Genomic DNA, 26,995 nt, shown 5'->3' on the forward strand with positions numbered 1-26,995 from the left:
TTTTTTTTTTTTTACAAAAGACTTTTGTATTCCTACACGTCAACACACAGAAAATAAATACAGAAAAGATATAAACATCTATATACTTTTTCGTATTCCTTTTTTATTCACACATATACATACATACATATATATATATATATATATATATATATATATATATATATATATAATTGATTATAAGTAATACCTTTGAATTCTTATTGATTCCTTAATACCTCATTCTTCAAAGTAACGCGAATTTTCTTAAGACATGAACTGCGGTGATATTTCTATTAAATCCATCAAAAAAAGTGCAGTGAATATTTACAAGACATAAAATGGCACAATCGGAAAAAAGAATAAATAAATAAACTCATAAATCAATGGATTTTTTAAATAATCTCTAAATCCTGAAGTGGCAGCATATTCGATTTTCTTGGAAAAATCGATATTTTAATTTATCCTAAATCCGATAATTTTATATTTTATTTTGTTTATTTATCTAGTCGTGTATTTTCTGTCGTGAATTTTTTTGTAGTCGTGCATTGTTTTTTTTTTTGGGGGGGGAGGGGCGGTCGTGCATTGTTTTTTTGTTTGTTTTTTTGGGGGAGTGTCGTGCATTTTTTTTTTTTTTTTTTTTGTAGTCGTGCATTTCTTTCTTTTTGTTTTAGTGATTAATTTATTTTATCGTTCAGACACTTATTTATTTGTTTATTCAATATCATGGGCACCTGGCATTACTCGGCTACATAAATAATAATATACAAGATTTTAAAGGGTGGTTCATATTTCTATTACCTTTTCTGTCTCTTTCATTTTTCTTTTCTTTTTCTTGCAACTAGTTCACTATAATAGAAAAAATAAAAAGCAACTTTATAACACTTTTTATCTAGTTTCAGTGTTGTTTAAAGAACAACTGAAATTGCTAATGAAATGAAATATTTTTACGATAGTCCCTAGTAACACCAGTTAAATAAATATCACACCATGTCTGTTACGAAAACAAATTCGTATAGAACTTCATGTGGAATCAGAAAGGGTGTATGCTTTTTTGTTTTTGTTTTTTGTTTTTTTTTACAAGAGAGGCACCATTTATAAAGGCCGGGAGGCCACTCGAGGATAAGTATTCAGGGATGTAAGGTGGTAGTGTAGTAATTGTTAATTGCCTCAGTTGAGTAGAATTTGATTATTTAAGGGGGCGGTTCAACAAGAACTTGTTTACATTGGAGTTGAAGGTTGCCATACTGTAGTCGGTCGGGAAGCAGACCAGCGGAACAGTGTTCCGCAGGCGGGTAGTTCTAGGAAATAAGCTTTGTTCGGGGAATCTGCGTTTAGATTTGGGAACAGATAGAGAGTGGGAGAAATTGCTGATAGTGGTTGTAATTAGACGAGTGTTTTTTGTGAAAGTTTGGCAAGGAGGTTGCCATTGATTGGATCTTAAACGAGCACTTGCCATGAAAATAACGATAGAGCAGATGTAGGCTCGAAACATCTCTTCTGTGGAACATAGTTACCGAGAAGAGAAACGGGCATCACCTACTCTCTGTTTGTGTGTGTGTGTGTGTGTGTGTGTGTGTGTGTGTGTGTGTGTGTGTGTGTGTGTGTGAGAGAGTCTGTCCACTATATCTCGTAAACTATGCGACCGATTTGGCTGAAATTTTATTCGGACCTTTAGGATAATACGGTGCAGTAGACTACGTATAATGGTATCATTTCAATGCACAGTAAAATTTGATACGGATTAATATTTGCTGATATTTTATTCACAAAGAGGGAGCTCTAGATTGGAGCTCAGACGAGCACTTGCCATAAAAATAACGTTAGCGCAGTGACAGGCTCGCAACATCTCTTGTGTGGGAAATATGTTGCAGAGAAGAGATAAGGGCATCACCTGTTTTAACATAACGGTAAGAGTGTTCGCGATTGGTTCCGGCGTCGAGGGTTCAATCTTCGGTCGCGTAATAATAAAGATGATACTTGATGCCTTATTGATAAGCTCTTTGGGATTATAAGATGAAAATTAAGGGCAAATTGAATTTTAAAAAAATGAGAAAGAGTGGCGCTCTCGTTTTACTTTCGAAATTGTGATCAATGAAAAACTAACTCGGGCGTCGGCTTCAACGACGGCCAATCCATTAAAAAAAATTAAATAAAATCTAAATTTTTATATGTACCTTTTATAGATTCTGAGTTTTTAGCCACACACACACACAAGGTGCTTTCAATAAGGTTCCAGACTTTTTCGTATGGGCAGTTTCATTGATGGTACACACATGAAACTCTAGTCCCATTCGAAGTAATCTTCTCCGACTGCAATGCACTTGTTGTACCGTTCCAATAATTTCTGGAAGGCACCATGGAAGTTCTCTTGTGTGAACGTTTCACAGTTTCTTTCATCGCCTCAGCTGTCTCATAACGACAGTCTCTAAGGTTTTTCTTGGGCTTAGGGATTAACCAAAAGTCACAGGGACCAAGGTCTGTACTAACGAGAGGATGAGGTCAAATAATCTATGACAAGGCAGGAGTTGTGGACTGGTCTATTCGCGCAAATCTTCCGCATCTTCAGTTCCTCACAAATAACTGTGTGTACAGTTCCCACACTGACATCAAACTGTGCAGTTATTGTCTTTATAGATACACGATGATCTTTATCTATGAAATTCTTTATTTGACAAATCAACTCTGGTTTTATGACTTACTTACTACTCCCACACCTCTCATCATCTCTGACAGACTCCCTGCGTTTTTAAATCTCTTATACCACAGGAAATCTGATGCTCGATTTATGCAAGATGGTCCAAGAGCAGCATGAAGCATCCCATACGTTTCTGTGGCATTTTTCCAAGTTTAAAACCGAATTTTATTGCATTTCGTTCTTCTAAAGATTACATCTTTTAAATTCAACAGCTGTAACAATCGGGCTTTAGTAGTGTGCATTCTAATTACTGCTGTAGCTGTTCATTTGAACCTGAAACCATAAAAATTGCTTAATTATCTCATAAGATGTATAGCAATAACATACTGAATTTTTAAGTGTCAACGACAATTTTAAATACCTGCACAAAAAAAAAGTCTGGAAACTCGTATATACGGACGAAAATCCGAGTTTTCTTTTGTTTAATAGATGAATTTAACTTTCTAGTCATAACCAAGATCGTTTTCTGTTACTGCTTTGCAGAGAGGACGACCTTGATAAAACAAGATATGATCCTTTCTGATTAATGATTACCTTCTTTTAAGACAACTTAAAAACCACACTCCATGTTACAGTGGATTCTTTTGATTATTTGAATATGTCTAGTTATACAGTCAAATTGACAGCAATAACCGGAAGTCAACTAGAGCAGACAATCTTGAATATTACCCTCTAGTTTATGATACACAGTACTACAGTATGTTAATTTCTATGCTTGCTCATCGCTTTATAGCTAGTATATAGAAGGATTTCTTTTTTTAATTTCAAGGAAAAATTAATTTTGTCACATGACCAGCAGACACCGGAAGTCAAAATGAGCAGACGACAATCTTGACTTTAACTGATTTTGTTTCCAATTCACCTCATTCGAAAGAATTGACGAAGAAGAATTGATTAAAAGGAGCAACTTGGACAAATCAAAATGGCGATCATTCATCTGCATATATCCATTATATCACGTGACACATGTTTCTTTTCTGTTTTTATGCGCTGCCATTTTATTTTTCTTGTTCTTCCAATAGCCATACTCAAGCGGACGACGCTCCAGCAGGGCAAGTGTAAGTACAGCTTTTTTAGCAAAAGAAAAAAGGAAGAAGAAGAATTATTTATTTATTTATTTATTTATTTTGGTGTTGTTGATTCACACTTTCTAATTGTTGTTGTCTATCGTTGTTTATTGGTAGACAAGACGTTAGTTGCACATTTTTTTTTTTTTTCTGTTAATCGTGGACAGCAGCTCAAGTCCTCAAAGGGATTATAAGAGCGATCTCAATATAACACGCACCATTTTTTAAAATTCTTTTATGTTATATCGTTTGGATATTTCGGACTACTATCCCCTTGATTGTTAAATTCCTAACGTTTCAGCCGATGTGACCTCCGATCTCATTCACGTCTATCTTTTCAGATTTAAGTCCCTTCTAGTCGAACCTTGAGAATCTCTACAACGAACTAGGGAACATGGACGGAATTTCAAAGTGATACCTTTTTAAATACCCAGTTATTAAATTATTCTTATTTGCTCGGCCATTATACAGTAGAAGTGGCTAAATTTATTGCTTTTTTTTAATTTTAATTAGTATCGCCTGTAACAAGGATTGAACCTTCAACTGACAGAAGACCGTCACGTAGAACGTTTACCTATTACGCCACATATCCAGGTGCACAATTATATTATAAATTTTAGACGCTTTAACCCCAATCTTTATAGAATGTGTGAATTACAATAATAAAAGTATGGAAGGAAACGGAGAAGTATAGCTGTACGTATAAGTGTGAAACAAGGGTTGCGCAATAACCTCCCTTGAATCTGCCTTGTCTGATTTTAATAAGATGAAATCCAGGTCGACTGAAAACAATGCCGAGATAAACGAAAAACACATGCAGCTCGTGGTATTCCAAAATGGTCACCCATTTTAGTACTGGCCAGCCTCAACCTCGCTTAACTTAGGTGATCTAAGGGGGGGGGGCGTCATTATTCCATAACTTATAAGAGCACACATATAAAATAAGAACATGGTTAAGGCTCCTATAATTGATAGTAGAAGTGTCACCGTAGGCATGTGGCGTAACGGGTAAGGACGTCAGTTAATAGTTTTAGTATTCTTGAGGTTTAGGTTCAATCCTTACTATAGGCGATAATACCTAATAATTCCATTGAAAAAATAACACATCTATACAGCTATGGATTAAATGTATTAATTAAGGGTTCAATTCGAAATTCCTTCCAGATTCCCGAGTTACGAGATCAAATACGGTAAAGACACTCACTTGAGAATTACATCCAATGATATCCGAAGGATTATTCGGGATTTGAAAACGAATTCTTGATTCTTTGAGCTTTGTCCATTTCGTAATGAAGTTATTATCTCCATTTAACGTGTGTTAATCTTTATACAATATGGTGACTATTTGTGTGTGTGTGTGTGTCGACGCCATTTTAAGTTTCTTTTAAATAATTTTTATTGTTTTCATGTTGTTATATATATGTTGTAGTTTTATTTATTTATTTTCATTATTTCGACGCACATCAGCACCGAATATTTTTTGTTGTTGTTTATATCTGATTTGATTGTTCTTGCACTGATTTAGTTATCATACAATTCTGAGTGTATCTGTGGATTATCGTCTGTCTCTCGTGGGTCACGAGTGAAACTGTTCTCTTCCTTCATCTATCGGTTTGCCTAGTAAAATTCATGAAAGAAACGATCTTACTCGTGAGTGTACGGTTCTTTAATGAGGAATAGCTTCGCGTTGAACCATCCATACAGGAACTACAAGCATTCTTTCTTCAAAATCTTACATCACGTCTCTCCACAATCTGATTTCTGATAGCAACTAAAGTACAAATTCAAATATGTCGTATTCTATATAATTAAACGGTTAACTACCTATCCCACGGCCCTGTCCGTGGGGCATTAGAATATGCTGACTGCGCCCCTGCAGAGGGTAAAAGTTCTTCAATGGGGGTTCTGGATATGACCTTAAACTATATCCAGTGGTGAGGCCCCAGCTTGTGGGCTTTGGGGAGTGTGGAGCCACCCTTTAATTACCATTGCTCCCAGGTCCACTCTGATCCGGAGTGGTAGTACCTGTTAGGGTCCCAACTATGGGTTAAATAGAAACCGACGTGAAAACAACAAATATATTCTATTAAAAAATTTTCTTCAAAATCTTTGGATTCGGCATTAAATAACCCGAAAAGGGTTGATATGCCGTAAAACAAAAACAACCAACCAACCTATCCCACTTATGGAGTTCAAAACTGTCCCTTACGCTGGACCCCGTTGATACATAACGTCTCTGGAATATGGTATCTACATTTAAGCATAAAAGTATATTACTACCAAACAACTTTTAATAGATCTATCTCCCATTATTGTGTAAAATCTATGCTTACCAACGTCTATTTTTCTAAGGCTATTCCCTATATACGATTACGTTGGTGCAAAAATAATGTCGTGTTTTTATATATAGTTGAACGTCAAAAAACGACATTATTTTTGTACCAACCTAATATATTCCATCACAAAATACGATTATTGCGCTACTGTTGTTTTTTACTTCTGTTTTCTGGTCAACAGATGTGATCGCAGTAACAAGCCATATATGGTCCCTCTGATTAATGATTATTTCACCCTCAGATAATGTGTAAGCTACTCCCCCGACATTCCTAATGTTAAGAATGACATTCTTGTCCGCTTGACCATGGCTAATGTTCCAGCCACATATTTTTGACCAGGCTCAACCTCGTTAACTTCGGTGGGCACTTCTGCAGTATACGGACGACGGCCATCTCTCTTTTTTTTTTTTTTTTTTTTTTTGCGTTTCATTAAATTGTCGCCAGGTGGCGCTTCTCAGCTAAAAAACAGGGGGCGATAGATTATACTTTTTGGGGGAAATTCTTCGGCAACTTTATCTTTAAAAATTCCAATGTTTCATTTAGATTAATAATGTGTTCGAAAAAAAAAAAACTCTATAAAAATCTAATGTTGCTATAATTACAAAATCGTTTTACAATTATATTTTCTTGCGCAGACTTCTACAGGTTTTACAATTATATATTGATACATTTTTAGACGATATTTTTTTTTGTTTTTCAAATATTTTGTGTTCGGAAAAAAGTCTTGTCTGTTACTTATTTGCCGTGTTATTTGGCCAAAAAGAAATTGGAATTATCTCCTAACATTGCGTCGTCAGTATACTGTAGAAGCGCCCTTCGATGATCTAACGGGAACCGGTTTGTCGACATGAGTATTCCATAAGTAGCAACAGTACACATATAAAATAATAACAAATTTTAAAATTCATATTAAATTTTTTTACATCGGAATGTGACGTAATAGGTAAGTACTTCAGCTAACAATCAGTTGTCTATGATATTATTCTAAAAGTTAAGGTTTAATCCTTGCTATAGGTGTTAAAAATATACGGCATAATCACGTTGACACACCGGTTCTCGTTAGATCACCGAAGTTAAGCAACATTGAGCCTGGTCATTACTAAAGTGGGTGAGCAAATTGAGAATTCCACGCAACGTATGTAGGAGGACGTCGACACCTCTCTGCAAGAGTTGCAAAAATCTAACGTCGTTATCTCCCTTGATGCGGATATGCATTCGACCGGGGACCGCTTTTGGATTTTATGTTCCCAAGAAACTTACTTTTTTCAGAAAAAGCCGGTTAAAGATACCGGAAGACGTTAATAACTAAAAGTTACATTTCAAAAACACTTCTACCCTGCCACAGGTTAAATAAATCAAATAAAGGCTCAGTTCTAAATTCCCTCAAGATTCCAGAGTTACAACATCAAATACGGTAAACATACCTTACTCGGCAGTTACATTCAATGATACCTGATGAATTATCCGGAATTAAAAAGCTAATCCTTGATTGTTTGAATGTTGTCAATTTAGTACCTATTTACTATGCCTCCCCACGGGACAGAGTTAGACACCAGGGTCGTTTTTTTAACGTGGAGAAAAGGTACAAAAATAAAAATTGTCTCAGTCGTGAAGGATTTCTCCTCCGCCGAAAGAGAACAAGAAATGGAAGTGCAGCATCTGAAGAACAGATGGTATTTATTTGCTCCCCCACCGAGCAAATTAGGCACAAGGCCAATTTTTAATGTGAGGAGTGAAGGGAGGGGGAAGGGAAAAGGGGACCAGCTCCCGAGAGGTGGGAAATGGGAGCTGGTTAAAGGTCAGGCATGTGGGGTTGCCCCCACATCTGGTCTTTGCTAGTCATAGCTAGTCATAGCTTGCAGTATCTGCCGGAACAGATGGTGTTTATTTGCTCCCCCACCGAGCAAATTAGGCACAAGGCCGATTTTTAATGTGAGGAGTGAAGGGAGGGGGAAGGGAAAAAGGGGACCAGCTCCCGAGAGGTGGGAAATGGGAGCTGGTTAATGGTCAGGCATGTGGGGTTGCCCCCACATCTGGTCTTTGCTAGTCATAGCTAGTCATAGCTAGTCATAGCTTGCAGCATCTGCCGGAACAGATACTACACTTTGATCTTGACCAAAAGGCCAAGCAGTCAATTTAGTAACCTCTATACAATATGACGACTATTTTTGTTTTGTTGTTGCTTTTTAAAGTTTCGTTCAAATAATTATTATTTTTTGTTTTCATATTACGTTTTTTGAATTTTTTAAATAAGGATTGGTTATTCGTATTATTTGTATTCATCAGACTACTGTTCTAATCTTGAGTGTCATTTTCACAACGTTTCGGTCGATGTAACCTCCGACCTTCTTCAGATGTACCTTTTCGAACTCGGGAATATTTCTGTCGAACTCGGAAATTTGTCCGCGAGGACCCGTGGTGTAGTGGTTAGAGTACAAGGAAAAATCGATTGAAAAATTGATATTCTCCTGAAGGTTGGAGGTTCAATCCTCAGTGTGGGCGACTGAAAAAATACAATTGGGAATTACTTTAGACCTCTATCCAGTCATGGCTGACGGAACAAGAGCATGCTACCCCCGTGAAGTAAATAAAAGGTTCCGCTCGAAATTCCGTCCAAATTCCCGAGTTCGACAGAAACATTGCGGACTCCGACAAGATACACCTGAAGAAGGTCGGAGGTTAGATCGACCGAAACGTTGTGAAAATGTCACTCAAGATGTTTTCATGTTGTTGGTATATATATTATACTTTTATTTATTTATTTTGTGAATTATTTCAAATGCACATCAGCACCGAATATTTTTTTGTTTATATCCGATTTGATTGTACCTGCACCATTTAAGTTATCGCACAATTGTTTAACTATTCCATATAAATAAAACAGTAGATCTATGTATCTACGTGAAAATAAAAATTATCACACAATTCTGAGTGTGTATATTAGTATCGTCTGTTTCTCATGGGTCAAGACTTAAACTGTTCACTAATTTTTCAGGTTGCTTAGTAAATTCGTAAAAGAGACGATTAAGCACACACTATATATCCATCTTACGAAGCTTAAAACTACCGTTTACAACATTCCCTAGTTATCATACTGTATAACATTGCGCCTTAGGAAAATCGTATCTACACGTAAGTATGTATATCTCTCGAATTTCTTGCTCTCGGTTTATTTAACTATTCTATATAAATAAAACAGTAGATACGGTAAAGACACTCACTTGAGAATTACATCCAATGATATCCGAAGAATTATTTGGGATTTGAAAACGAATTCTTGATTCTTTGAGCCGTGTCCATTTCGTAATGAAGTTATTATCTCCATTTCACGTGTGTTAATCTTTATACAATATGGTGACCATTTTTTCTGTGTGTGTGTCGACGCCATTTTAAGTTTCGTTTAAATAATTTTTATAATTTTTATTGTTTTCATGTTATATATATGTTGTAGTTTTATTTATTTATTTATTTTTATTATTTCGACGCACATCAGCACCGAATTTTTTGTTGTTGTTGTTGTTGTTTATATCCGATTTGATTGTTCTTGCACCGATTTAGTTATTATACAATTCTGAGTGCATTTGTGGATATCGTCCGTTTCCCATGGGTCAAGACTCAAACTGTTTTCTTCGTTACTTTGTCGGGTTGCTTAGAAAATGTGGTACTTGTATAGTTTAATCAAGAGATTATAAAAAAGAAATTATCGAAAAAGGTTATATTGTACGTATCCGTTTTGCACTGAAGATATACTAACAAAAATTCACTTAATTTGATCGAGTATTGTTTTTTTTAATAGCGAAAAAAAAACACGTTTTTTATGACAGCACGTTGAAGGCGAACATCTTGGATTTTTTTCAATTTTTGTTTGGATTGTAGAAACGCTACGGGGGGATAACTCCAGTTAAAGCGCCGACACTCCCTCCCCATCTTTATTACTAGCTTTTCTTCCTAAAAATCAAACCTTTTGCTCCGTATCATATTTTTTTTTTTCGCTGTAAAACAAAAAGTACTTTATGAAATTAAGTGAAATATTTTTTTCGGAGAATTTCATTTCATAACGGATACGTACAAGTTAAACTTTTTTTCGATATTTTCATTTTTAATACCGAAAATTCGTAAAAGAGACGATTAAACTCACGAATAACCTTCTCCTTAGTTAAAAAGTGCTTCGTGTTGAACTATTCCTACGGATATTTTCTTTTCTCCAAGATCATACATCACGAAGGATACTAAAAAGAACTCTCGGTTGGTTTCAATAAAAAGCAGGGCAATGTTGGCAGCTGGTTTGGCTGCCCCATACCCAGAGTTACAATCTTCAAAGGAAGAATTTTTTTTTTTAAATGACAATAAATGCAGATGCTGCCAAATAGAATTGGAAAGTGTGAGCCATCTGGTCTTAAGTTGGAAGGTTCTTTTGGGGAACGGCTACTAGATAGCGAGACATGATGGAGTATGTAAGTACTCCTACTGGACCATTCGTAAAAAAATAAACATCCAGTGTAGCAGCAAGTCTTGGGAACATCAACCTGAAAGAACAGTTGGAAATGACTTATATACCATATATTACGACCATGTTATCCCTACAACTACCTACCTTGAAAATGCTGCTGTAAAACCTGACATAATTATATAGAATAAATCAGAGAGAGTTGCAACCTTGGTTGAAGTGAGTGTCCCAAATGATGGAGGTCTGAACAGAGCTGAAAGAGAGAAACAGACCAAATATCAAGGTCTCATGGATGATATGAAAAGAAACTGTAATCTTAAGAGAGATATCAATCATACCAGTTATTATAGGTGCCACAGGGCTTATGAAGAAGAACCTGAAGTCCTACCTAACTAATATTCCTGGTGAACCAAGTGCAGAAGAGATCCAGACAATTCCACTTAAGAGAACAACGAGGATACTTAAAAGAGCTCTCGGTTGGTTTCAATAAAAAGCAGGGCAATGTTGACAGTTGTTTTGGCTGCCCCATACCCAGTATTACAATCTTCAAAGGAAGATTTTTTTTTAAAATCTTGGCAGTAACTGAAATCCAAATTAAAACATGTTACATAAATAAACTACGCACCAACTATCTATCATCTTATATATAAAACTCACTATGTCTGTCTGTCTCCGTATTTTCAAACTCTATCTCCTCCGAGACTTAAAGTCGCTAGAGGCCTCAAATAATTGGATTTTTTATGGACCGTACTTTTATGGGTCTGATTAAAATACTTTTAGTGGGGTCAAAAATGGCTCATTATTTTTAAAAATCATTATTCATTAAAGCGAAACATTCTTTCTCTGGTTCACACACACACATTATATATATATATAATCAGGTTTAAGGTATTCAGGAGTGATAAGTAATAAATTTAACGCGGTCATTAATAGTGCTCAATATAAGAAGAGTAAGATGTATTTTTATTAATAAAAACGAATTGACATGGGCGTAACACTGGGATAGCTAATTTTCGGTTAAAATCAGAAGTCCCCGTCAGGCGACTAATTAAATGGTTGCTTCCCACAAAGAGACCAGTCCTCAAGTGAAAAGGTTTTTCTTCATTTGAGGACCGGATTCATCTGTGGAAAGCAACTATTTATTAATTCGCCCGACGAGGACTTCTGGTTTTAAACAACGATTTGTCTTAAATATTAACATGTCCAGTGTTGCTGCCATGTAAATTTGTTATATATATATATATATATATATATATATATATATATATATATATATATAGACTCTCCCGTTGATTTCGACGTATGAGCTTCCGCTACAACCAAGTTGCTCGGAAATCCACACAGAATATTTGATTATAGTGGTGAAGGCTTTATGTAGAACCATATATATATATATATATATATATATATATATATATATATATATATATAACTCAAGTTCGCCGTACAATGATCTGAAGCTCTCATTAATGGTTACTATATATATTTTAAAATGCTTTTCTTTCTTGGGCTTGGAAAACGATAGCGGTGTTTGACATCGGTCAGCCATGTTGTACGCATCTGTCCAAAGTATCGGTTCAAGTAATGGATACTTCCGCTACGGACGTTTTAGTAGTTATGATAACAACATCCTTTGGCATGCAAACGCAGAGGAAGGGATAGGGGCCAGTTGACACGTCTGTGGAATTGTTTGTTACCCCCCCAAAAAAAAAAAAAAAAACTGGGGCTATAAATCCGATTGTCTACGAAAATACTGGATTCCTACTTGTTGGGCATTCCAAAAGAAACGCTCCCAAACAAAAAACAAACAAACGCCAGTCATGTTTTTTTATTTCCTTTCTTCATATTTTTTTTCTTGTCTTTCGTCCTTTGATTTGTCCGGCTTTTATCGGAAAAATGCTGAAATTTGTTCTAATCTGGTCTTCGTGACATATGGAAGTCATAAGGACTCGAGAAATAAATATAAACATTGCAGTTGTTTAGTAGAGTTTGTGAAAAAATTATTTTCACATAGTGTGAACTCTGGGGGAGCGAAAATTGACACAAGAAAAGCAAACCTACCTGGTTGAAAGCGGACCGTTTCATCTTCTCTTTGCAGAAATGTACTGGGTCATTTTGCCGCTCTTCCAACCTTGGTAAGTTGGGCGTCGTGTTGAAGTGGTAATTTTTTTTCTTCTTCTTCTTGGGGGTTAAAAATCCACATCCTTTTCAAGCGCCGATATTCCATTGAAAAGGGAAACCCAATGCCAACTTGTCGCTGATTTGAAAGACGACATTACGTCTAGAAGGAAACCATAAAGTCAAATGCGCTACCACTAAGCTATATCTCATGATAACAATAAATCTGTTTGTTTTTTTTATATTAGAAGAAATGATTTGTGGAAAATTTATTATCTCCCTTGTCCGGTGTAACGTAAAATACGCCCCTGTAAAAATTATCCTTTTTATCCAGAAGAGAGAAAAGACTATTTTTGAGATAGGATTTTTTTCGATATTTATCGGACGAATTTCCGTACAAAACATACCCAAGACCACTATCAGACATATAAATTAGGTTAGTGTGAAATTTGCAGAAGATAGACTCAGGCGTTTCGGAACCTAAGAGAAATGAACTCCCATACACACACAAAGTTACTTATATACATATATATATATATACATATATATATATATATATATATATATATATATTGTTTGTCTGCGTGTTTTATTCGAAATTCGTTTGTTGATAAAATACGTTCAATTATTCTTTTCCACATTTCAAGCATTTTAGAGAGTTATTTCTATTAATAAAATTTATTTTCATGAAATTGGAATTGTCTTAAAATACCGAGACAAATGGGGACTAATGAGCCCTTAAATTAACGAGTCCATGTTGCTTTAAGGAAAAAAAAAAAGAACTAACGTCTTCGTGTTTGAAAGCTAATTAGGAACTGAATACGGGTGAAAGTTCAATTCAACCGATGAGAAAAAATGCAATAAAACAAGACATCAATTCATATCAACCAAGTTATGCAATTTATGACAAGTTAACACCCTATAAACAAACGCTCCCAATTTTCGTACATCTATAACTTTAGTCAACATTGCCTTATCGGTCGCTGAAATTATAAGTGATCAGTCCTATTTAGCTATCTCCCTACGAAGGTAAATTTCGACCCTCAGTCGCTTTTGTATATGGGGCAATCCAGCTTCCCCCCCCCCCAAAAAAAAGAGGACGCTTTGAATTTGTACACAAATTAAAATTACATCAGTCTAGAACGGTTTTCTTCTTCTTTGATTGAGGACAAAAGACATGAATGAGTGTTGGTGTATATTGAAAGGACATTTTTTTTTACGCTTAAACATTTTTCATCAAAAACTGAAACGACTTTAAATTAAAATGGGTTCAATGAATTGCACATAAAATAATCTCTTTCATATAAAGAGGCAACAATTAAATTGTAATTATTTTTCATCTTTGTAGTATTTCCTTTAAGGTTTTCAGACTAATTCCCATTTCTTTTCTGAGTTAGTAATGATAGCTTTTTTGTTTTCCTGAAATTTTTTTCAAATATCAGGGAAAAATCAAACTGGAGTTGGCCCTATTATATTCATATACAAAACTGTTTCCTCAATCTAAATTATAAAATACTTGTTTTTCTTCTCTTTGGAAGCAAGACCAGGTCGAATAAACATACCGGAAGTTGCTATATCGTTGTATCTGTTCGTCAACAGCAATATCCGGTCAGCATTTCACATATGTTTTTACTCAAATTACGTATTTCATTTTTCATTTTTTTTTAGAGACTTTTATGAAAATCGTTCCAGAACAGCTCCGTAATGTAATGATTACCTAGAACGAAAGTTGATTATCGCAAACTAGTATAAGTGCCCGGCGTTACCCCGGTGTTTGGAGGGGTGTATGCTGAGATTTAAAAAAAACGGTAAATTTTTTTAACTTTGACCCCTATTATGATCCCTTACCATTTATTGTTTTGAACTCAAATCAAGTTATTAAAAAGGAACCTATATCTAAAATTTCAAGTGTTTAGAGACAAAATTGTCGGAGGAGTTGGTAGAGTTCTCAAATGTCAAATCGTTGAACTTTGACCCTCTTAACAGCCAAATTTCTGGCCGAAACCGATCACATCGATTTTCCCAAATCTCAGTACCCTGTATATCAAATTTCGAGTCTGTAGAATAAAAATTGACAGTTATATCGTAGGGAAATGTACCCATACAGACACACACACACAAACATGTTCACTTTTATAGATATATAGATACATACGAGGTGCTTTTAATAAGTTTCCAAACTTGTACAAGCATTTAAAATTATTGTAGACTCTTGAAAATTCAGTATGTTATTGCTATACATCTTATCAGATGACTGATCAATTTTTATGAGTTCAGGTTCAAATAAATAGATGCAGTAGTAAATGCAATACATCATACTATTATACTGATTGTCATAGCTGGCGAATTTCAAAAATGCAATCAGGTTGTAAGAACACTTTAGAAGAAAAATATGCAACAAAATTCCGGATAATTCACCAGATTAGATGAATTCTTGTTTCGAAAGCAAGTAAAACCAAGAGACTACAAGAAATATTTATCATAATATACAGTGTTGGGGCGATTTATCGAAATCGGAAATAAGAAAAATCAGAATATTTGAGAGTATCGGAATCGGTATTGGAATCGGAAAAATTTGTCTCGATTTTCCGATGCCAAAAACGATTCTTTTTTTTTTTATTTGATTTTGTTTAAAGCAAAATCTTCCATTGCTGGTGATAATGATAAAATAATATTTATTTATTGATTTTAAAACACCAGGGAAGCTAAAATCGATAGATCTTTCCCAACAAGTATATTTTTACGTTTAGGAAAATATTTGCACCTTTAAAATGTGTGTTTTTATAGTAATCAGAAAAAAAATACAACTATATAGTTAAATACTTAGAGATTTATAAAGAATCGGAATCGGTAATTATATCGAATCAGGAAAAATATTGGAATCGTCCCATCACTAATAATATAGCTTACTTGTCAATTAGGGAGTGAAAAATCAATACCCTAAATTCTTATTTCAGTGTTTGAGAGATAAACAGGATTTTCTGGAATAGTCGGATATCTGTAATATTGTCCGGGGACCAACACGTTGTACTGAATACACTTTATGTAACATTTCAGATGTTTGGACCAAAAATTGGGTGAAGGATTTGACCGCAGAGATAAATTTTTTTTAACATTGACCCCAATGTTCACCCCTTAACATTTATAGTTTTCGGCTCAAATCAAATTAAAAAGTTTGATCCATGTCCAAGTAACCTACATCTAAAATTTCAAGTGTTTAGACCCAAAATTGGCGGAAGAGTTTGGTAGAGTTCTCAAAAGTCAAATCGTTGGACTTTGACCCCTTGACAGCCAAATTTCTGGCCGAAAACTGATTAAAGATTTTCCCAAATCTCAATTCCCCGTATGTCAAACCTCGAGTCTGTAGACTGAAAATTGACAGATTATAGTTTGGTAGGGAACTGTACACACACAGACAATTTCACACACACACACACACACACACACACACACACATATATATATTGTTGCTATTATTATTATTATTATTATTATTATTTACTATAATAATTATTAAATACCTACAGATACTAATGTGTCATCCTTTCGGGAATCATCAGTGCAGGGTGCCACGATTAACACCGGTTGAGAGATTCGAACCCGGCAACGAAGCCATCTCTGACTCCATTAGCAAGGACCAAATCCATTTGTTAACCGTGAAAAATGTTGACATTTAAATATTTATTTTTTTAAATGTTTTTAACGTATATATATATATATATATATATATATATATATATATATATATATATATATATATATATATATTACTAGCCTGGGAGCCCGGTGTTGCCCGGGTGCTTGGAGGTGTATGTTGAGCAAAAAAGAAAAAAAAAGCGGTCAATTCTTTTAACTTTCACCCCTATTATGACCCCTTAACTTTTATTGTTTCGGATTCAAATCAAGTTATAAAGTAAGATCCATGTCCAAGGAACCTATATCTAAAATTTCAAGTGTTTAGACCCAGAATTGGCGAAAGAGTTTGGCGGAATTCTCAAAGGTCAAATCGTTGAACCTAGGCCCCTTAACAGCCAGATTTCTGGCCGAAAACGGATTAAAAAGATTTTCCCAAATCTCAATACCCTGTATATCAAATTTCGAGTCTGTAAACTTAAAATTGACAGAGTTATTGCCTAGGGAAATGTACACACACACACACACACACACACACACACACACACGTTCACTTTTATATATAGACTAGCATTTCAGCCCGGCATTGCCCAGGTGTTTGGATGTGTATGTTGAGCATAAAAAAAATAAAGCGATCAATTTTTTTAACTTTGACCCCTATTATGACCCCTTAAAATGTATTGTTTTAGACTCAAATCAAGTTAAGTTAGATCCATGTCCAAGGAACCTATATCTAAAATTTCAAGTGTTTAAACCCAAAATTGTCGGAGGAGTTTAGTAGAGTTCTCAAAGGTCAAATCGTTGAACTTTGACCCCTTAACAGCCAAATTTCTGGCCGAAAACTGATTAAAAAGATTTTCCCAAATCTCAGTACCCCGTATATCAAATTTCGAGTCTGTAGACTTAAAATTGACAGTTATTGCGTAGGGAAATGTACACACACAGACACGTTCACTTATATATGGAGAGAGAATGAGGCGTTTTATCATAATGGAATCGCCGGTGTTTAAGATAACACCGTTTACTTCCGAGGAGTTTCAAAACCGGAAGTTGTCCGGATTGGTAAATAACATAAATCCCCCTCCCCCCCCCCCACAAGAAATTTAGGGGTTCTGAGTTTCGAGTTTTTCGTTCTTCGGATTACCTTGAATAACGCAAGGTGAGAAACCGCCAGTCATCATGCGCCGTTGATCGCAGGTCACTAAAGTTCTCTTACTTTTTCGACCTCTTTCTCTCTTACTATCTTTCTTCGTGTCCCCTCTCTCTTTCTCACTCTCTTTCTTTCTGTCTTTCTTCCTCTTTTTTTCTCTATTTCTTCTCTCTGTTTACTTTCTCTTTCCTCATATATCTATCTATTTCTATCTCAAGGAAGAATAATAAACACATATGAGAGAGGATCGCAGAGGAGATGATGAAAAACAGATGTTCGGTCGTGCTGAAGGCCTCGTCCGTTTATATTTAGCTTTGGCAAATCGCCCAGCCGCGTTTTAAAAAACGATATTGTAAAGAAGTTAGAAAAAAAACCCAAGGTAACTTTGACTTTATAGCAGTCGATATGAACGAACTCTTAACATGACATAGATTAAACATAAATAAGAATTGATTTTAGAACGAAACCATCAAAAGAAATAAAGATGGTCATATTTGCTGACGGCACCACGCTCCATAGCAGGCACGAGGGGAAAACGAATGAATACTCTGACGAACTACAATCACTTGTACCTCCCCTCTACCGTGAATACCCCCGACAAGCCCAATCATCGAAGTCCTACCTTTACACAGAAAGCCCTAGATGTAAGAAAGTCTTCTAATCTAACAGTTTCTTCTCCAGAACAATGGCGGAAACCCTAGACGAAGAGCTCCAGTATGCAGTGGAATGGGGTCGAAAATGGATGGTAACGTTCAGTGCTGCACTGACCAAGCTCGTTTCCTTTAATAATTATAAGAAACCTTTTCAACCACCATTATCTATGTCTAAAGATACATTACTTGAAAGTACTTCCTGCCAAATCCTCGGCTTAACGTTCACAGGGAATAGGAGTTGGAGCGGATACATCGAGAGCATTGCTAAGGCTGCTGCAAAGAAGCTGAGCTCTCTCTCTCTCTCTCTCTCTCTCTCTCTACCGTGTTAGCAAGTTATTACGCCTGAAAGTATCCTGTACCTCTACAAGTCAACCATTCGCCCATGTATGGACTATTGTTGTCACACTTGGGTTGGCGCATGTACTATTGGTCTCTCGCTCCTGGACAAGGTTCAAAAGGGAGTCGCCAACCTGATAGGTCATGAACTGTCATCTAAGCTTCAACCTCTGTCCCATCGACGAAATGTTGCATCCCTCTGCCTGTTTAACAAGTGTTTTAATGGTGGATGCTCCGACGAACTACAATCACTTGTATCCTTTCGACGTAAAACCCCGACAAGCAACAAAGTCCCACCCCTACATAGTAGATATCCCTAGATGTAAGAAAGCCTTCTACTCTGATAGTTTCTTCCCCAGAACTGCTGAACTTTGGAATTCCTTTCCCAGTTTCTGCTTCTCCAACTGTACTGGCGTACAGAAGTTAAAATATAATGTGAACAAACAGCTTGCTGCTCAACGCTTTACATAGTATTCCTTCAACCCATGTCCTTGATAGTAGCCCCCTACATCAGTGGCACTGAGCCTTGTTTGGGGTGAAAATGTAATTAAAAAATAAAGTAATACAGCAGCTTTTTTTCCTTTTAGTTGTGTATGATATCTTAAAACAGCGGCACGCTTTTAAAAAATAGAGAAAATTCCTCCTATTAAAAAAGTAAATAAAGAAAGAAATAAAGAACTCAGTTAATTAAGAGAATAAGAAAATTGGCAGAGTGACAGAAAAAAATGGCAGCACTGGCGTTCGGTGCTTAGTGTTTAATTTGCCAGCGTTTTAGATTAGTATGTTTAAGCATTGGATGGGCTGCGTTCAGTATGGACTTCAAGGCTAACTGACAAACTGAAAAGGCAGTTCTTCGGAGCAGTGGTAGAGTTTGTCCTTGTTTACGGTGCTACTACCTGGACACTCGCCGAAAGATTGGGGGAAAAAAACTAGACGTGACATACACCCGTATGCCACGAACAGTATTAAAAATATTTTGGCAAAATCATCCCACGAAGCAGCAACTTTATAGCAACCTGCCTGCCATATCTAATACCATCAAGGAGAAACGCCTACGATTTGCTGATCATTGTCTGAGGAGCAAGCATGAATTGGTGAGTGATGTATTGCTATGGACTCCACGACACGGACGCACAAGCAAAAGACGACCTAGATCCACGTACATCAAGCAAATAGCTCATGACACCAACTGTGAACCTGAAGATCTGAGGCGGCTGATGGAAAACAGGAAACTCTGGAGAGGAAGAGTCATATTGGTCCAGGCAAGGAACCCATGCTGCTGCTGATGTTGATGGTGCTGATGATTGGGAAGCATATTTTCTCTTATGTATGTTTCATTGAACTCATGGAATTGAAAACGTTCGCGACTGTGGGAAATTTCTTTACACTCAGACAGAATGTTCGAACATTGGCCCGCCAGATGGAAAAAAACGGATCTTAATAAAAACAAACAGGAATTATCACTGAGATATATATACGTATATATATATATATATATATATATATATATATATATACATAATATACAATACGTATACATATAATATATATATGTATGTATGTATGTATGTATATATATATATGCACATAATATACATATACAATACGTATATATATATATATATATATATATATATATAATATACATTTATAAATATATAAATTATAATATATATGAATATATTTAATATATACATATATATTATATATATATTTGAACATCCGTTTGAATACTCTAGACTGTCTACTGTCTACGGCTGAATTTGGCGTTTATAAGTTGTTAATTATTTTCATTCCTGTGGCAATTGTTCAGTGGTCCGGCGGTAAAGTCTTAGCAAATGGAGTCAAAGTTAGCCTCGTGCCTGCGTTCCAATTTTCTCGGCCGGTAGGAATTGTCATCTTCTACACTGATGATTGCAGAAGCATGAAACCCTAGTGTCTGTAGGTATGAAGAATAATTACGATTATATATATATATACTAGCTGGCCACCCAGCGTTACCCGGTCATACAATACGCTTAAACATGATATTTTAATTTATGCAGATTGCGTATGTATTATTATAGAATCAATCCTCGATTGAACTATATATATATTATGGGGAATTATTTGCCTGGTGGATTAATTCCACATATTTTTTTTTTAATAATATAAAAATGTCGTTTATCAAATCCCGTCCGTGTTTGTTCACAATATCACGTCAGCTGATATTTGGGCGTGACAATGAATGCCCTGGAAAAGTCACTTCTGAATAATGTTTTGTTTTAAGAATATGTAAACAAAGAAATGCTTTGAGGCAATTTTACGTAGTACCTCTTATTTCATCTTGAATTGAACTCATTAATAAGAAAAAAATTAATTAAATTAAAACGGTGATGTACACCCATTCTCGAACAGGGGATCATTCGATATGTCGTCGAATGCTCTAACAGTGAGTATTTCCCTCGCCGGTGTAACGTAAAATATCCCCCTGTAGCAATTCTTTTTTATCTATAAGAAAGAAAAGCTATCTTTAAAATCGGATTGTGTCGATTTTCGATACCTGGTGAATTTCTGTACAAAACATATATAAAAACACTACCAAACATAAATTAGCTTTGTGTGAAATTTGCAAAATATAGGTTCAGCCGTTTCGGAACCTATGAGGAAGGAACTCACACACACACACCCAGTAACTTTTATGTACTAGTAGATAGATAGATGCATATATATATATATATATATATATATATATATATATATATATATATATATATATATATATATATATATATACAGGTGGATAGAGATAGACGCATAGATAGATAGATAGATAGATAGATAGATGTCAATGTCAATGTCTGAGATTAACACAACAACAAAGTTGAACCGCCCCCTTAAGTAAACACTTCATCAAATCTCCACACTAACGTAATGTACTTGTAATAACCCTTATCCCTGCGTGGCTTCCGGGCCTTGATAAGTGGTGATCACTGTGTAAAAAAAAAAAAAAAAAAAAAAGTCGTCCGAAATTCACAAACTTGACTTGTTTATTAATGGTGAAGGCTGTGTAGCACCTGTCAAACGTTTTGGAACCACTGCTAACCTCAGTCGGTGAATACAAGACAGAGCAGACTATAGACCTTACATTCTACATCAGTTTTCCTTCTCCTAGATGACTGCACGTGCATCTCTCCAATTGGTTTTCAACGCAATACAAACCAGGAAATTTCTTCGTCCCATCGCAGTACATACATCGCATAGTATTTCACAATAGTCACCCATTGATACTGGCCAGGTTCATTGTTGATTTACTTCGGTGATCTGGCGAGAAGCGGTGTGCTAACCTTATTATGCCGAATATATTATGCCTATATAAATATATATATATATATATATATATATATATATATATATATATATAATGATCGTTGTATCTTTCCAAATGATCGCCGTCACATTGAGTTCTCCCAATCTCGTTGTCCATGCCATCTCAGATGACTCTGCACTCCTGAAGCAGATTTACACATCTTGAAGCAGATGTTACATACAAATTGAGCAATTTCCATCGAGTTGACTTCCTCTGGAGGTTGAAAGGTATTCCTATGAACAATCACATGTCTTCTAAGACCAGCAGTAGACTTGCAAACTTTGCTGCGTGTTAAACAGATCGTTTGGTTCGGACTAATAGGTGCAAAGTTGACCTGAACAGGAGTTGGTGCGACTTAGGGTGGTTGACGTAGCCAACTTTTGACAAAAGCACTCGTTAACAAGTGTCGCATTTCAAGCTCTGTGTGTCATAGTTAAGGCTATCAATTAAACCATTGCAGATTGCTGTGGGCCAGCTTTATTTTCTCTAGAGCATCACAACTTTCACGTACAAGTTCTCGCCAGTTTGGCCTTTGCAAAGTAATTTCTTCCACATATATATATATATATATATATATATATATATATATATATATATATATATATAAAGGCTATATGTCTGTTAGTCTGTCTGTCTCCATATGTTCAAACTCTACCGAAATTAGAAGTAGCAGAGCGGCGCTAGGGGCCTCAAGTGATTGGATGTTTTACAGACTGTTTTTATGAGTATTTAGCTGGTCAAAACAGTTTTTTAAGAGGTCAAAAATGGATCGAAATGCTAAATTATACCACAATATTATTAGTAGTAGTAGTATTATAAAAAGAAGAAAAAATCTAATATCAATCTCACCTGTCTATTTAAATATATATATATATATATATATATATATGTGTGTGTGTGTATGTACGTTTGTATGTCTGCCTAAAACTTTCGACAGAGGCGACAGATTTTCACAATATTGGTATCGTTTTGAAGCCCGCCCCTTCGGACGATAAATATTAAAAAATTGGCTAAAATCATTAATTTCTTCGTCCTCAATTGGACACTTTTCTACAGGGAGGGTTCACTTTTTTCGAAAGTCATCCCCTCTTTTCGATTGACTAGCCTTAATTTAAACCTACGTTACTTCCAGTTTTTTTCGGTAGACGCAACGGCAAAGACGTCGCGTTATTTATTTATTTATTTAATTATTTATTTTCACGTTCTTTTCCGCCTTCTCGGTCCGGGTTCGAGCCTACCTGCCCACTACCACTTTTTTTTTTTTTTTTTTTTTTTGCTCAATATACACCTCCAAACACCCGGGCAACGCCGGGCACCCAGGCTAGTCTAATATAAAAGTAAAAAAGTATTGGTCTGAATTTTGCAAGAGAATATGAATGTTTCAATGAATTGAAATAGAATACTTGCAGTGGCTGTGACCCAACGGCGTACAGGTATGTCTAGTAGATAATATAACACCTGATTTTAGGGATGCAGACAGATAGTGAAAGATAGCTTAGTCAACCTAAACTATAATGGAATAAATGATGTAATAGGTTATTAAGCGAGAAAGGTTTCGGGAAGATAGAGAGGGGGGAAGCGAACAAACAGGAAAAGAAAGAAAGAAGAAAAAGGGGCGGTGACCGAAAAAAAAAAAAAGTCGATGATTAAAATGAGGCAAGATTAAAAATGAAATAAAAATAGAAATACTAAATGTTGAGCGTCATGATAGAGAAAAATGGTGGGAGGGGAAAAAATGGCGTCCGACCCTAAACATGGCGCCGACTAGTTTTTATATTCAAGGTGTATAACTTGAAATTCTCATTACGCATGGTAGATATTATTCACTGGTTTATCTCTTTTTGGCGTCTCTTGTTAAAAAGTTGCTGGAATGTCGGCTGTTTCTCCTCGCTCGCTTCTCCTCTTCGGCTGCAAAAATCATAAAGCTTACTGTTAGCAGCGTTCTTTGCGCTGGAGACCCAGCCTCGGTGGCAAATATATAAAGGTGGGTCGGTTGGCGAGGGCAAAGCTTGCTAGGTAATATTAGTTTTGGTATGCGTCGGGGAAGTGAAATGGGATGGGCTAGGTAGTTTAATAGGTAGGCAGATAAATGGGTTACCGGTTCTAGATTTTGGTAGAACCATTTTGGATTTTTAGTATCAAGTTTTTCTTTGAGGTTTTCTTTTTTTTTTTTTTCTTTTTTTTTTTAGTGGGGAGAGGTGCCGGATAGTAGGGTTTGTAAAAATGCAGGGGGGGGGGAATATTATTTTAGAAAAGGAGACGGAATAGAAGTGAAAGGGACGCTGGAGGTAGTTGTGAATGGGAATGAAAGAAGAGGAAGGAATACAGGAAATTGAATAATAAATAAATGAATAAGAAAAAAAAGTTAAGAAGAAGGGATGAACAGAGAATAAAAATCATAAAAGAAAGAAAGACGAAAAAGAGTAGGGGTTTAATATGCTGGCAGATAAAAGTAGTTGTGAACGAAAATGAAAAAAAAAAACGAAAAAGAAAATCAAAGAAGAAGAAATAAACAAATAAGAAAATATTAAGAAGAGATAAATCTATATATCTATAAAAGTGAAATTATGTATGTGTGTGTGTGTACATTTCCCTACCAAACTACTCTGTCAAAATTTTAGTCTACAGATTCGAGATTTGACATAAAGGGTATTGAGATTTGGGGAAAATTTTTTTAATCGGTTTTCGGCAAGAAATTTAGCTGTCAGCCGGTCAAAGTTCAACGAGTTGACCTTTGAAAACTCTACCAACCTCATCCGCCAATTTTGGGTCTAAACACTTGAAATTTTAGATGTAGGTTACTTGGACATGGATAAAACATTTGAATTTAATTTTAGCCCAAAACAAATGTTAAAGGATCAAAATTGGGGTCAAAGGTTTAAAAAAATTTACCTCTGCGTTCTCTACCAAATAACTCCGCCAATCTCTGGTCTAAACATTTGAAATTTTACATAAAGTGTATTCAGACATAGGGCAAGATTTTAACGGGTTATTGGCTGGAGATTTGGCTGCCATGGCATCAAAGTTCAACAGATTTGATCTTTGCGGTCTCTAACAAACTATTCAGCCAATTTTGGGTCTAAACATTTGAAATTGTACATAAAGGGTATTCAGCGATAAGACAAGCTTTTTTATCAGATTTTTGGACAAAAAAATTGGCTGCCAAGAGGACAAAGTTGAAAAAGTTGACCTTTGCAGACTCTACCAAACTCCTCAGCCAATTTTGGGTCTAAACACTTGAAATTGTAAATGTAGATTACTTGGCATGAGTCAAACTTTTTAATATATATATATATATATATATATATATATATATATATATATATATATATATATATGATGAACAGTACATAGCGCCCGAGCAAAGCCGGGCTGAACTGCTAGAAAAATAAAATATATATAAAAAAGAAGAAAGATAAAGAAATAAAAAAAGAAAGAAATACAAATAAAGGAGAGACTAGGTCTCTATATCTAAAAAAGTAAGAATGTGTGTGTGTGAGGACACTTCTCAACCTATATACTCAACGAATTTTTTATCTATAGACATTAAATTTGGTACATAGCGTATCCAGACACTACTCCATACATGGTCTGATAGTTGGTTCGTAGAGATAGAGACTACGTGTGAGAAATTGTTTTAAGCGACAAAGTAATAATATTACTACTATTACGACGAAAGCAAATCATAGGAAATCCGTATTATTTGGATTGTTCAGACTACTGTTCTCATTTTGAGTTTCATTTTCAAAACATCTCGGTCGATGTAACTTCCGACCTTCTTCAGGTGAACTCGGGAATGTTTCTGTCAATCTCAGTCATCTGAAAGGAATTTCGAATGCAACCTGCTATCTACTTCACGAGGGAAGCATGCTCTCGTTCCGCAAGCCATGACTGGATAGAGGTCCTAAGTAATCCGGAATTGTATTTTTCGGTCTTCACCCGTACAATATTATTTGGTCCATAAGCTATCATAAAACGTCAATAGTTAAGTTGAATATTATTTTAAAAACACACAAAAAAAAAACTAAAACTTATAGGTCTTTAAACACGTCTTGTTATCTTTGCCGTAATAAAAAATTAGAAACAATTAGATTTAGTGACAGAGGTAAACTATTAAATAAAAAATCGAAATCTATATTAATTGTAGACACAATAAGGTATATATCCTAAGTGGTTTGCATATAATCTCTTGAGTTTGTGACACTCCAATTTTATCCTAAGTAATAATAGCAATAACCTTTAATTTACTGTTGACATCAGGCCTCTGCCTACTAGTATAGATGTTATGTTATATGTGTTTATGTTTTTTACGTTTTGTTAAATTTTATTTTATGAGTGTGTGTGTGTGTGTGTGTGTGTGTGTGTGTGTGTGTAGGCATGAATTTATATGATTTATAAAAAGATAATTCACGTGAGGTTCCAGCAATTCATCATAAACTACAAATATGTGCACGATCGTTTCTGAGACGCTATATATATATATATATATATATATATATATATATATATATATTGTTAACAGGCCTTTTACAATAAAATTGCCTTTTGATTAGGAACAAATTGTAGTATCTGTTCTGATACTTCACCTTTTCTGTCCTCTGCTAGCTAGATGTGGAACCCTTCTAGACTGGGGCAATTTTAATTTTTGCTCCTATCCAGGATGCCTCTTTTTGGGAGCTGGATTTTCCCCACATTAAAAAAAAACGACCTTGTGTCTAACTCTGCCCTCGTGGGAAAGCAAGTAAATAGGAACATTATGGTGTTACACAATAAGTACTGAAGGTAATCACGCCATAATTATTTTATATAATATAATTTAAACACAGCACCATTATCAGACGCCTGGTGCTGCCAGATCAGGCTGTCTAAAGATATTGGCTTCGCAAGATGGCATGCACCTAACATTGATGCTTTTTTTTTGTCGCATGTATATCCCGTTAAAGGAAATGACGTTGTTAGGTTTTTGCAACTCTTGCAGGGAGATGTCGACGTCTTCCTACATGCAACGCCTGGAATTCCCAAATTGGTCACCCATTTTCGTAATAACCAGGCTCAACGTTGCTTAACTTCGGTGATCTGACGGGAACCGGCGTGTCAACGTGATTATGCCGTATATGTATGTGTGTGCGCATATGTGTAATCATGTAGGTTTCTGATAAGTAAAATATTATTTTGGCCCAATTTGATTGAATTAGTTTTCTCTTATTGCCTTGTCACCCTCGGACTTGG

The 26,995-nt window shown here is 35.5% G+C and overlaps 1 protein-coding gene and 1 pseudogene across 24 annotated transcripts in view; one reads left to right on the plus strand and one right to left on the minus strand.

Annotated features, from left to right (window-relative positions):
- LOC145297783 (FH1/FH2 domain-containing protein 3-like) overlaps positions 1-26,995 on the plus strand; it is a 760,653-nt gene that overhangs the window by 239,853 nt on the left and 493,805 nt on the right. For 6 of the 24 annotated variants that reach the window (XM_080144044.1, XM_080144045.1, XM_080144056.1 and 3 more), the window contains one exon: positions 3,700-3,735. The exons of the other annotated variants lie outside the window; for them this stretch is intronic. In XM_080144044.1, coding sequence (XP_080000170.1) covers positions 3,700-3,735 — 36 coding nt within the window. The remainder of the gene's footprint in view (positions 1-3,699; positions 3,736-26,995) is intronic. 24 annotated transcript variants of the gene reach the window in all.
- LOC145301560 (5S ribosomal RNA) lies at positions 26,764-26,882 on the minus strand (annotated as a pseudogene).

This window comes from Euprymna scolopes, chromosome 18 (genome assembly GCF_053919585.1).
Source record: "Euprymna scolopes isolate OS-2025 chromosome 18, ASM5391958v1, whole genome shotgun sequence".
Lineage (NCBI taxonomy): Eukaryota > Metazoa > Mollusca > Cephalopoda > Sepiida > Sepiolidae > Euprymna > Euprymna scolopes.